The 13,826-nt window shown below is 43.7% G+C and overlaps 1 protein-coding gene across 1 annotated transcript in view; it reads left to right on the forward strand.

The window, feature by feature from the left end:
* Positions 1 to 13,826, forward strand: part of C5 (complement C5) — a 354,269-nt gene that overhangs the window by 201,978 nt on the left and 138,465 nt on the right. The window contains exon 22 of the mRNA XM_078641875.1: positions 4,699 to 4,759. Coding sequence (XP_078498001.1) covers positions 4,699 to 4,759 — 61 coding nt within the window. The remainder of the gene's footprint in view (positions 1 to 4,698; positions 4,760 to 13,826) is intronic.

The raw sequence follows: 13,826 nt of genomic DNA on the forward strand, positions 1-13,826 counted from the left end.
TAGCCTCTCCTGTGTATCCTATCTCTTGATTGCTCTATGGTAGCCTCTCCTGTGTATCCTATCTCTTGATTGCTCTATGGTAGCCTCTCCTGTGTATCCAATCTCTTGATTGCTCTGTGGAAGCCTCTCCTGTGTATCCTATCTCTTGATTGCTCTGTGGTAGCCTCTCCTGTGTATCCTATCTCTTGATTGCTCTATGGTAGCCTCTCCTGTGTATCCTATCTCTTGATTGCTCTGTGGTAGCCTCTCCTGTGTATCCTATCTCTTGATTGCTCTATGGTAGCCTCTCCTGTGTATCCTATCTCTTGATTGCTCTGTGGTAGCCTTTCCTGTGTATCCTATCTCTTGATTGCTCTGTGGTAGCCTCTCCTGTGAATCCTAGAGTTGGTTTTATGTTCATCAATCTTGCACTTGTGCCTTTGCTGTTTCAATTTTCGATTAACCGGTATTTTTAAGGTTATGGTTAAGTTGAAAGTCTGGTAATTAATAGGTGATCTATGTTGTACATTGCATAGAACCTCAATACAGTGACTACAACTGAAAAACACTGGCCAGACAGACAGCCTATTCAGCAAGCTATGAAAATGCAAGCAGTGATATTTGTAGTAAACAGCCAGAGCTCAATTCATTAACCTTTGGTTACACGTCTGCGAAGTGCAGTCGCAGTTCCATGCAGAGCCTGCATGGATGGGGGAACCAGGGAGTGAAAACACTGCACCTGTAGTTTCAGATGGCCCTCCTTGCATAACAATGCAGCAGGCAAATCCCTGAAATGTTATTTTGTGTGTGTTTGACAAGTTTTCTTTTGCCTTAACTTTCACCTTTTGATTGAAAGAAAAGTCTGTGTATATTAAACCAGTGGATGAAAAACTAGACACAGCCCTTTGACAAACCTGTCTGGTCATCGGAAGAACTGAAGAAACACCTCAGAGCCTTCACAAGTGTGGTAGGGAATTGAAGTGAGAGACAGATCCATGGCTCTGTCATTCATTGACAGCAAACCTGGCCTGATTTTCAAGCCCTCCTTCCATTCATTTATTGGGTGTTTAATAACTAATTGTAGAAGTATAATAGAAAACTGTTTATAAGCATTTGTAAGTAAGGTGGGCACGACAACAAAGGCGCGGCATATAAATGTTTTTTCGCCAGTGTGTTCTTAACCACTCGGTCCCCCATACGCTTTGAAGTGGACTCTCAAAGAGACTCATCGTTAGATCTACCCATCTGAATGCTCACTGAGAACTGGCGCTCTGAGACGTGTGGACGGGATTGCTTCCTAAGAGTATTGTAGGTGAAAATAAAAACAATTTATTAAGATTGGCTAAACTCTTCTAAACTTACACTTTCATGGATGCGAAAGCATTTTAGCTTTTACAAAAAATCTCTGGAAAAATCCCTACCACCAATCTTCGAAGGGCCTTTCAATACTGACCATCTTGCTCCTCTTGTGACTAGGCATGCAAAGAAGTTTGTGCAGTTAGAGAACCACACAAAGACTTAATTTTGATAATTGTAACTCATTTTGTCTGAACGAGTCATGCAGTCCATGATAAGTAGAATCAAGACTCCCTTCCCTTGCAAATGTGTAATGCTGGATCTGTATACATGATGGGAAGTGTTCTATTGTCCACTTTATGAAAATACTTACCTTTGTATTCTGTACATACAACTTGTGAAGAATCTTGATTAACCCCTTGAGTGCTGGTGACGGAACCACTCCATCACCAGCCACGGATGGGCTGTGCTAATGATGGAGTGGTTCCGTCGCGGCCCGGCCGCCGCGCCTGCGGGATATTAATTTCGCGCCTGCGCGGAGCGTTCTATTAGGCAGGCGCGGCCGTGACGGAACCACTCCATCATTAGCACAGCCCACCCATGGCTGGTGATGGAATTACTGCCGCGGCCAAGGGGTTAAAGGTCAACAAAGAAATGTAAACCAAAAAATTAAAAATAACCCTCAATGAATCCGAATGAATGACTAAAAATCAGCCTACAGAGAGTCTAAATAAATGTGATACCAGTAAACTCATGGCACTACAACTAAGAGTTCTACCCCCATTGACCTTCTGTACGTTACTTGCCAACCCAGGTATGCTGATGCAGATTACATATACGAATCTCCTGGCACGTTATATACAGTGCCCTGGTGTTTTTAGGCTTTCTTGCATTAATGAGTCCAGCACAGATTAGATTTGCATTACATGCTACATAAACTCGGATAACTCACAACTTATTTTGCACAGTAAACATTACCAGTATCTTTCCACTTGATCACATGACAATTCGGAGTTATGATTAACCTATGCAATAGTGTTCCTTCCTGTGAAAGGACAGAAGTAGAGAAACCTGCCACAGATCTTGACAAGGTTTCTCTTGACTGTGTGCTCCTTTTCTGCAAGAGGAAGGACTAACGTGTGAGGTTAATGATCTGTTCTCGAAAGACTCTTATGGTGCACACAAAGATTGAAATCTAAGATGGGCTCCACTAGTATTTCTCCCTTTGTTTTTATTTAAATGTTACCCACGGGCAATCACGCAAGGTCAACACAGGGAACCTGAATATAATACAAAGATAGAAGTGCACACTTTTGGAGAAAAAACACCGATTCCAATTGTGCCACTGCCAGGCAGTCGTACTTTGAATCTTACTACAGAACCAGTTACTGGCTGCATGGAGAAAACAGCAGTGCTTAAACAGACGCCTTGAGTGGTACCGACTGTTCCTGCCATAGTAATCTTTCTGAGGAGTGAACTTCACGGTTGCTGTCCAGAAGTCGACAAACAGAAACACGTTACCTTTCTGCGCGCACCATATCCAACATGCAAAGCTATCTTTCAAAGCACAGGGCGATCTCCGGGCATCTTTGTAAAGGGAAATCAAACGTGCTCCTTACAAATCAAACGTGCTCCTTTCGACAACACCCTTCACACGCGTTGAAAACGGCGGGTCTGGGAGCCACGTCACGTGAGTGACATTTCGAACATCGTCGATGTCCGGACGCCAACGTCGTATAGCTGAGCTAATTGGACAATAATCTTGTCCGGCGGCCGGGTAAGGGTGCCACCATCACGTGGGGTGACACCGTGAGTGAGCCTCGGCTGTAAATCGCTACAGGAATCCTGATTTATGTAGCGGTTAAAAGAAGAGGCTCACTCACGGTGTCACCCCACGTGATGGTGTCACCCGGTGGGTCCGCCCTCCCCACCCCACCAAGTGACGCCACTGGCCTATGCAGAACATGACCATGTATGATGTAGGTCAAGTGCGTAGCCAGGGCAGTTGGGACTGAACGTCCCCTCAGGTGGTCACAGTAGCATGTACAACAAAGAATGCTGTGATCAGTACAGCCTTAATATCAATGCATACTAATATCATTAGTAAATAAATTTAGTAAAGATAGTAATTAAATCAATTAGTAAGAATACGATATAGCTTGTGAGTTGCCTAAGCAACCAAAACGGTTAATGTGATCCAGTTGCAGAAAAATGAGGAGTGCAAGAAATGAAAACAATATAAGTACAATTCGATATTGTAACTTTGAATATTGGCTTCACTTCTCGGTGGTTAAATTTGGATCTCAGGGGTGTAAGGGGCACATGCATCAAGGGTTTTTGCATTTGCAAACGGTGCGAATCGCAAAAATCGGCCGTTTGCAAATGCAAATCCTTTTTTGAGATGCATTAAGGTTTTTGCTTTTTTCGCAATTTAAGAAATCACAATTTATTTGCGATTTCTTAAATTGCGATTGCATTTAAGGAATCGTAATTTTGCGATTTCTTAAATGCAATGCATGATTTTTTTAAATTGCGAAATCGCAAATAGGAAGTGGTAAATTACCATGAAGTCAACCTTCATGGTAATTTGCAAAAACTTCCAAAAATGCACAAAAGGGCATTTTTGTAAGTTTCAGTTTACACACACACATGCCCTTGGGGCATGTGTGTGTGAAACAAGTAATTAAAAGTTCATTTCAGGGGTGCAACCCCCCTGCACCCTTGAAATTGCATTCTCATTTTGCGATTCCTTAATTGCGAATCGCAAAATGAGAATGCCTTCACATTCATTCCTATGGGCCTCTAGGCCCATAGGAATCAATGAAAAGGGATTCCTTAATTGCGATTTGCAAATTGTGAATCGCAATTAAGGAAAATTAAGAAATCGCCAAAAAATTGCGATTTCTTGATGCATTGCCGTTTGCGAATTCTTAATTGCGATTCCTTAATTTTCGCAATTAAGAATTTGCAAACGGGAACATTGATGCATGTGGCCGTAAGTTTCTAACTCTTACTTGTTCTTCTTGACTATACTGGTTGTGGGATTTAGAGCATATGACTTAAATTCTGTTTTCCTAATATTGTACATTTGTGTATTACCAATATGAAACGAAGCTATCATTGTTGTTATTACATGTTCATACCTCTTTCTATTGAATGCTGTTTTCCTGGCTCAAATTGACCTCACAGACTTCATTGTCATGAGTTGTAGCTCGTGCTTGCTTTAATTATTCCTGCTATATTTAAAATATTAGCTGCACAGCACTCTGCTGCTTCCTGAGCTGGGTGTGTTCTTTATGAAATTCATCAAATCAGGCCCTGGTGTTATTTCTCAAGCTCCTGTACACATCTCTGTTCCATATAGTGTAATGGTTAAAGTCATCTCTTTTATAATATCTAACCAAGACTTTTGTTTAACTTTAGCCAGAAGGCGTAAAAAAGGAGAAGCTGGCTGGATTCTCCCTGGACCCACAAGGAGTTTATGGTATGGACCAAAGTTAGATTTTGCACCTTTATAGGGACATTCTCTTCTAACACCTATTTGTAATTCAATTCACCCGTAAACTTTACTGTGTCACCTGGATAGCTTGCTTCTGCTGTTGGTAGGTGAAACAAAACACTCACAAGCTCTTCTCATGCTTCTGAATTGTGGCCTCATTTACAAGAAAATTATGCAGCGCTGTGCTGCAAGCCATTTAGATGCACCCTGCTGCGTAATTTTCAAAACACAGAGATGCATTGTATTAACAACAATATGACGCATCCATGGCGCACAACTGGCTGCCATGCACCAGCGCAGGCTCCCTTTCGTCATTTTGCAAGGGTGATTGCGCAGTGGGGATGATTGCAGAATGTATAGACAGAGGAAAAATTGAGAAAAATAAAGTGTTTCTCCTCATTGCGCCATTCCTACCCCTCTCCTGGAGAGGCGTAGGATGTTGACGCATTACTAGCTTTACAAAATGTTGTAAATCTAGGAATGTGTCAGGTTCCATGGATGTTGCATGGGAGTACCCAGAGCAACACTCATGGAATACCCCTTTTACGCAGAGTAATGCGTGGAAGGGGCCCATATTTAGAAGCCATGAAAAATCCTGAAAAGTGACTTAATGTGGCATTGTAAATATGGGCAAGCCCATTGCGCCGCCGGTGTGTAAAAAAAAGTGATGCACCGGCTGCGCAATGGGCTTGTAAATAAGCTCCTTTGTGTGTATGAAGAAAGAGAGACAAGTCATGCTTTGAGGATAAGGAGTAATCTGATTGGCCCAGTCTCGGGCCAATCAGGCCACTACCTTTGAGTTTACATTTCTGTGAAGCATCTTGGAGCAAAGCATAATAATTGACTAACCTCTGTCTCAGCCTCAGAGGTTTCTGGCATGCCTGCCTCTCTTTCACTTGTCAATGCCTGTTTTGTACTTCTCATGGAACTTGGCCCATCCTTTAGGTTAACAATAAGTGCAATGACCATCAGGTGACTCACACCTTGGTGGCATTTTCTACTTCTTCATCTCCAGTTACCAATAATAATAATAATAATAAAAGAGCTTGTAGAGCGCTCAGTAACGCCATCACGGCATGTCCCCGCGCTGAGCTATCAGTGAAACAGCATGATAAGAGAACCTATGATCTATGCAGTGTATAGATGTGTTTTGAGCAAGGCCCTAAACCGCGCTTCACTGCTCTCCAGTCTCATAGCAAGGGGAAGTTTATTCCATTGTTGAGCTGCTTGGAGCGCAAATGATCGTCCACCTAATCTGGCCTTCCTTATCCTGGGGACTGTCAACAGTCCGGCACCCTCCGAGCGGAGGGTCCTAGTTGGTTCATATTGGCTGACTAAATCCTTTAAGTATGCGGGCGACCTGTCCCAGACAATTCGATGACAGAAGAGGAGGCACTTGAACCGCACCCGTTTCTTCACAGGCAGCCAATGAAGCGCATCCAGCGCCTTTTGCGAGTTAGCTCTCCTAGGTCTTCTCAACACCAACCTGGCGGCGGAGTTCTGGATGACTTGTAGGCGGCCCAAGCTGCCCTCGGTTGCCCCTAGGAACAGAATGTTTCCATAGTCCAACCGCGAGGTCACCAATGCCTGTGTTAGTGTCCTGGCCGCTAGGGGTAGTAGGTCTAAGGTTTTATTTAGGGTCTTTAGTATTCCAAAACATTTGCCCACAAGACGCCTTATGTGGCCATCATACGAGAGGGAGGGATTCATCCAGATTCCCAAGTTCTTAGCCTCCTCACAGGGAGTAGGAGTAGGACCCAGGCATGAAGGCCACCACTCAGCTGACCAATTTTCGCTTTTTCCCCCCACCACCAGCACCTCTGTTTTAGAGCCATTGAGTTTTAAGCAATGGGAGTCCATCCACTCTCCCAGTGCCTGCATGCAGGATTTAAAGTTGGTAGGGGTGTTGGAGGTGTTCTGCGATAGGGAGATCAGCAGCTGGGTGTCGTCGGCGTACGACACCAATTCCACCCCGAATGATTGTACAACTTTCGCCAGAGAGTTACCAAGTAAAATAGGTCCACATGGTGTGCTACCTTTAAATCACAGTCAGTACATCTGGAATTGTAATATCTCAGGCTCTAAATCACAAGTCATATGTCACAGGCAGTACATCAGGAGTCATTACATAGCAGGCAGCAAGGCCGGACTGGGAACAGAAACCGGCACTGACAAACTGCTCGTTCGGCCCCCCTTGGGAGGGGAGGGGAGGTGCGGCCATGCTGTTTGCTAGGGCTGGTTTCGGCCGATTTTGTTACAAGGGGCCGATCTTGCCAACTCCCGGTAACAACAAGCATTTACAATGCAATAGGTCTCGCAATGACATTATTTTGAGCTATTGACATTGTAAATGGCAATGCCTTTGAAAAAATTAAAAAGCATTGTTATTTGCAATACCAAAAGCAACACCTATTGCATTGCATAGCGCGGCGTCCGTGAAGACGGCGCTGTGCTTATTAAAGTTTTTAAAAAAATGTGTGTGTGGGGGTATTGCTAATAGCATTGTAAATGACTGTCTTATTTCTGTTTTAAAAAACCCGGATATAAATAAAAGGCATTGTCACGTACAATGCCAATAGCATAAACTCGAGTAAATGCGAGACCTATTACATTGCAGATGCTGGTTTCAAATTGAAGGAAACATGTTAAATTCAACTGCCTTGTGTTAAAGTGTATGAGAGGATAATGCTTGGAATGTGAAGTGTGAGAAGGTTGTGTGCTCAACTGGTGTTTGCAATTGGTGAGTGGAGATGGGTATAAAATAAAGTCAGCATCAGATATGTCTGAACATAGCAAATTATTTTAATTTTAAAATGTTTATTTTCGATTTAACAAATAAACATACAATAATGCTTTCAATTTCTAAAACAGCAAAGCACTTCATAATACCGAATCAAACCGTACTTTAAAATATAAATGTCTACGAGGTGCCGTACTCCAGCACACTGCCTTTTCTAGCACGGTACTCCAGATAAACCCTGCAGTACTGGACACAATCCGTCAGTTGGCCCTCTGTATTGTGCACAACACTCCAGGTGAGACGTGTGGGACTGTATGCAAACTCTATGGTGTTACTGCTTCATGCAGAGCACTTCTCTTGGTGAGGGCTACGGAATTCGCACAATGCTCAGGTGTGACTGTGTCATAGCCACTATACCTCACATAAGGCCTTCAGAATGGCACACAGTACTCCGGTTGAGACCCCTTGTACTGGCCGTCTCCCAGGAAGGGGCGCTATGCTCCAGGTGAGGTTTTCAGTGGTGACATCACTTCCCTACCCACAGGTCCAGGTACCCTCGCACATGTATAGTTTTATGTCCACGGATGTCTCCCGTGTGATTATTAAGTCCCAGAATGCAAAGAGCTGAACATGTCACAAATGTTGCGGAATTTCTAGAAACCATGCAATGTGTCTAGGGACTGGTTTGTGCACTGAAGTTTTGCATTACACTATATTTAACCGCTTCTGTTCGGGTTTTACTGTATAATGTCCCTTGGATATGTCTGCATGCAACATCTGTAGTCAGAAGTGCCTTTTAAACTAGGTCCTGGCGATCTTCCCGGACTGCACACGTGACGCAGCATTAAAAACAAGTACCTGGAAATCGCTTGAGTTCCTGGCAAGCCACCGGCCCGATCTGGCGCGAAATCCGGAAGTCCGGCAGCGTCATGCTTGCTGTGGGGCGGGACTTCCGCCATAAGCTCGTGCACGAAGTGACTCGCCGAGATGGAAGTGGTGACGCGGGGCTCCCATGCCGGAGGGGGAGCCCGGCGGTGGCGGCAGAAAAGTGGTGAGCCACGTCAATGGAGGCGGAGGAGATGACACCCGGTGAGAGGGACTTGGTGCCTTGGGGGCTCGTGCACAGGCTCGGGCGACTGGTGCGTGTGTGCGCGGGCAGGGCGGCTGGTGCGTGTGTGGGCAGCTGGTGCGTGTGTGCGGGGCTGGGGGCGGCTGGTGCGTGTGTGGGCAGCTGGTGCGTGTGTGCGGGGCTGGGGGCGGCTTGTGTGTGTGTGGGCAGCTGGTGTGCGCGCGCGCGACTGAGGCATGGCTGACTACCTGAGATGTGCACGGCTCGGGCGGCGGGGCTGGGCATGCGCGTCCACGAGGTGCAATCGGCGCTCGTGCCCCAGTCTGTGGTCCCTTCAGAGCTAACTAGGCAGCAATAGGTCTTTCGCTGACGCGAGACCTAAAAACGACCACCCAGGGGCCAAAAACCGTCTCCCACCCTGGTAGCCCACCGGGGAAACGCCCGGTGCCCGCTACGGCCAGTCCGGCCCTGGCAGGCAGTACTTCATGCATATTCTTTTTGAGGAGCACCTATGTGTTTATTTTTTATGAAAATCTATGTCAGAAATAATCTATGTTTCATCTTTGAGAAACCTGAATATGTGTCTGTAGTTTTTCGTTGATCGATTATAATGTGAGGCCTTTTTTAGCCTCCCTACTAAGTTATGAAAGGTTATTTGACCAAATCCGACAGAATCATTGTTGTTTCGGCAGCATGAAAACCCCCATTCTGAGGAATACAGGGTCACCCTAGTGAATTATTACTATGTTGGAGAGATCCAGCAGTTGCTTTTCCTGTTGGCACTGCTGGGTAATTTTAAAGCACAGGTACCCTCCCTCCTCCATATTGGAGTGCTCCTGCATCTATGGATATATGTGTTATTTCTATAGTGTGAATTTAGCCGTACGGCAGCAGAGTGCTGGACAGGGTCGAACACCAGCTTAAAGTCAATAAGGAATAAGAGTGGTAGATGGTTTGTGTACTACTTATGGATTGTGATATAGTGTCCTTTAAAGAGGAATGTTTTCAACTCTTTCCTAAACTGGAGGAGAGTTTTAGTGGTCCTGATTGATGAGTAGATGTTATTCCGGATTATGGGTGCATAGATGGAAAAGGCATTCTGCCTTGTTTGTCCTAATTCCTCTTGGATTATATTACCTTCAATTCCTACACACAGATTAGGTGCTAACACACCACCACAGTACATACTGATGTGATGGGCCCAGTAATATCTCAATTCTAATGCAGAGTTGTCTTTAAACAGAACATTTTAAGATCACTACAGTTCTTGAAACCCTTACTTGGTTGGTTCAGGAATGGATCAGGAACACTTTTTCTTATCCTCTTCCATTAAGCCGGGAAACCAAACTCTTTTTCTGACACCTCTCTGCCAATACTCTATATAGTATAACCATTTTGTAGGCAGTGACATCTTAAGGATTTGTGGGGTCCTGGGCAAGATGTATTTTGGGACAACTTTTTTGGCAAAACTTTGAATTAATCACCACTTTTCACTCATTCATACTTTCATGATACGAAACGATATAGAATATTATATTAAAACTTCAGAAATTATTGCATGCAAAAACAGACAAAAACTAAAGCTGCTTGGTGTCCGTCAGCCAAATGATACCAAAAGAAAGCTTGAACAAGAACTGATAAATCAATTTATTTCTGAGTTAGTATCTACATTTTTTTTTTACTTGCAGCAGCAACATTTTATGTGGAATTCAGTGACTAGCCAGCTTGTTTCTCCCATTGTAGGAAGAACACACTATGGGCAATTTATTGTTTTTTTAGTGGGCTAGTGAATAGATTTAAAATAAGATGTGCACGTTGTGCTTAATATTATAGCTTTAGTTATAAATTATTTGAACTCATAAGAATATCCAGTCGCTACTGGTGATCCTGCGTCAGCAGTGAAATTCAAAGTGCTGTGCTGAGGATTTTCACCATTCCATTGTTTGAAATCTAATAATCTTCTCCTAATTTCTCCTCCCCTGCCTTGTCCCTCCACTTTATATGTGCACACTTCTCTGGCTAGAGAGTTACCTGTGGAAGAGATTTACAGACGTATAAAGAGAAAAATATAGCTAGAGATGTGAAGCAGAGGGAAAAGAGGGTAGAGATAGAGATGATGTAGAAAGATTTGTGAGGAAGGGGGAGAAGTAAAGTAAATAGAGAACAGTGAAGTAGTAAAATATAAAGATAAAAAAAGATGAAGTAAGATGTAGGTAGAAAAAGAAAGTCAGGTGAATTAGTAGGCTTCAGAGTGTGGTAGTAAGAGAAAGCAGTAGTGAGAAGGAACTGTAGAGCGTGGCAGAAGAATACAGTATCCCAAGGGGAGAGGTACCAACATAGATAATGTAGAAAACGAGGTACACTAGGCAGAGGTAAATGGATTAAGAACTAAAGGTAGACAGAGAGACTTGAGGAAAACAAAGAGATGGAAGGTAGAGAGAGAAAAAAAAATGAGAACATGTATAGCACAACAGATCAGCCAGAGAGAGTAGTGTGAAGAGAGAAAAACAGAGCCAGGAGTGAAGGATAGAAAGATAAATATGGTGAAGAAAAAAACATAGGAAGTTGAGTGATGTACATGAAATAGAGAAAGAGTGGTGGAGTTTATTCAGAATTACAGAGATGGGACAGGAAGATATGGTAAAGTAGAGAGATCCATAAAGAAAGAGCCAGAGAGAGATAGCTGAGGTGGAGAGATGAGCTGAACTGGGGAGGGAGGTCCAGAGATGGGTATGTGTTTGTGTACGAGAGACAGACAGACAGTAGTAGAGGTAGAAAAATAGTAGAAATCAGAAGGGAGGAAGTTATTTAAAGAGGTGAAGGAAAGTGAAGAGAGGCAAAGTAGCAAAGACGTGGGGAGACGTGAGGGAATGACAGAGATGAGCTGCGTGAGAAGTGAGGCATATGGAGAACATACAGGGAAGGCAGAAAGATAAAAAGGTTGCAGTACAAAGAGAAAGGATGAGGTAGTGGAAGTTGAGGTAGAGAGAGGACATTTAGCATCATTGATGTTGATGAGGGCATAGAGAGTGGTATAGAGTGGGGAAGATCATGACAGATTAGTAGAGAAAGATGAAATCGAGGGAGGTATATTAGGTACATTTTGAGAGAGGTGAGGTAGTCCAAGGTGAGGTAGAGAGAGAGAGAGCTGAGATGGAGAGGAGGAGGTTGAATAGAGAAGCCAACTTAGAAACAGAGGTTAAGAGAGAGGGTTATAATAGAAGAGTTGAGGTGAAGTAAGGGGGAGAAATGGCACTGAAAGGTTGGTTTAATTGCCATCCGCTGTCTGAGAGTGCGATGGTTAATGGTGGGCAGGGCAGGCATGTACTCCTAGGAGCAGATTTATTGTATTGTAGCCCAACACACTGCAGCAGCCAAAGTTGCTGTGCTGCTTTTGCATGGGGAGGAAGCAGCCCAGAGCCATATTTATTAAAGTGGCCAGCTGCTACTCACTGACCCTGCAATGGCACATAAACAGTCAGCAGCATAGTGCTAGGCAGCCCTTTGCACCATGGGTCAGATGTGCTTGTTTGCATTCTGGTAAGGGATTTGTACTGGAAGCATCTCCTTCCACTACAAAATCCTATGCCTAGACAAATTCTTAATTCACACATTGTATGTGTGCTGTACAGTGCATCACACATGCAATTTATGGACTGTTTTGAGAATTAAAAACATTTCTCTATGTTTGCTCCTGCTTCAAGGGGGTGTTATTTTTTATGCAAATCACAATCTGGGTTTCTTAGAAGATCAAGTTTTGATCAAACTATGGGTGCACATGTTAATCCACCTAATATACACCAAAGTAATGTCTCCTTCACGCAAAACAATGTAGTGTGTTTATCTAGGGACCTGTATCGATACTCCTATTTCTGACCCTTGCCCAGTTATAAATCACTAGTATCCATACAACGGCACAGAAACCAGTTTCATAAATTAGTCATAGCGCATGCTGTCACATTAAGCAAGCACTATTCCTCCAGCCCCCTAGAAAGCACACCGAGTTCTTAAACAAATCCAAGCCTCGAGCAACCTGGGAAATCCCCGCCTGCCATGTTTTGATTTAGTCCAAGAACTCCTGTAAAGCACTGCAAGAATGCTCAGTTCTTAGTGACATCCTTATTGACGTCTTATGTCCATCCTTACGTCAAACCCAGCACCTCTCAGGTATAAATATACCAACGCTGTCCTAAGCAGAGACACGGTGGTGATGAACCTGGAGCAGTGACTACTTGCCGGAGAGCCCAGCTGATGCGAGAGCCCAAGGACGCTGCCCCTCCCCTTTTGACGCGCTGAGGAAGGTGCTGTCTTTTCTCTTGCCGAGAAATCCAGCCTCCAGCGTTTCCAGCCCACCTTCGCGGGTGACTGGGATACCGAGTCCTGAGAAAGAGATACCAGACCTCCAGCCTTCTAAATCCCAGGTACTGAACTGACTAAACCCTTATAGAGAATTCTTGAGTCAGATTCTTGGCAAAATAAACTTAACTTAAACTGCTACTTACTTACTCCCTCCCATGTATTAGGCTTAGGTCAGGTACACCGGGGTAGGCGTAGTTAGAAGCACCAGTTGAGTACGATTAGTCAATGTATATATGTATGTATATCTTTTATCCATTTTAAAGTATCATATGGCTAAGAAACCATATCAATGCTTTTACAGTATTATTTCATGATCCTGCTTTTACTGTATGCACTTTACTTAACTATAAGTATTGCAATTGTAGCGATTCATTTCTCTTGTATGAGAAAAGAGACTGATCAATAAATAACACCTTTTATTGAAAACGCCCGTCTCTCCTTTTCTCTGCAATCTGGTGAAACTAAGTATGCACGTATTGACTGAGTAAAATAGCTGTCTTTTGTTTTCACACGACTCTAGAGATATACTCTTGATCAGGGAGAGCAAAGTTGTCATGTTCTATGGTTGTCAGAAACTAAATCCCTTCTTGTCTATCCAGGGAGGTTAAACTCCTCCTCGCTTATTCGAGAAAGTTTCTAGTGAACTCTGAGCTAGCTGGCACACAAAACTTAAGTCTAATATCGTGAGTAGAAAACCTAGTTAACCTCTGTCCTACCTCTATACTATTGAAGATATTATTCCAATGCGCAGAGCCTATTGGGAATATAGGAACTACACTACACGGCGCCCAACGTTTGGTAAGGCGATAAATCTAACGCAAGACATTAGAGTAACTCAGTCGTGCTTTTTCACACAGACCCTTTTTTCCCTTAAATACTCCAAA

The sequence above is a fragment of the Lissotriton helveticus genome, chromosome 5_1, assembly GCF_964261635.1.
Source record: "Lissotriton helveticus chromosome 5_1, aLisHel1.1, whole genome shotgun sequence".
NCBI lineage: Eukaryota > Metazoa > Chordata > Amphibia > Caudata > Salamandridae > Lissotriton > Lissotriton helveticus.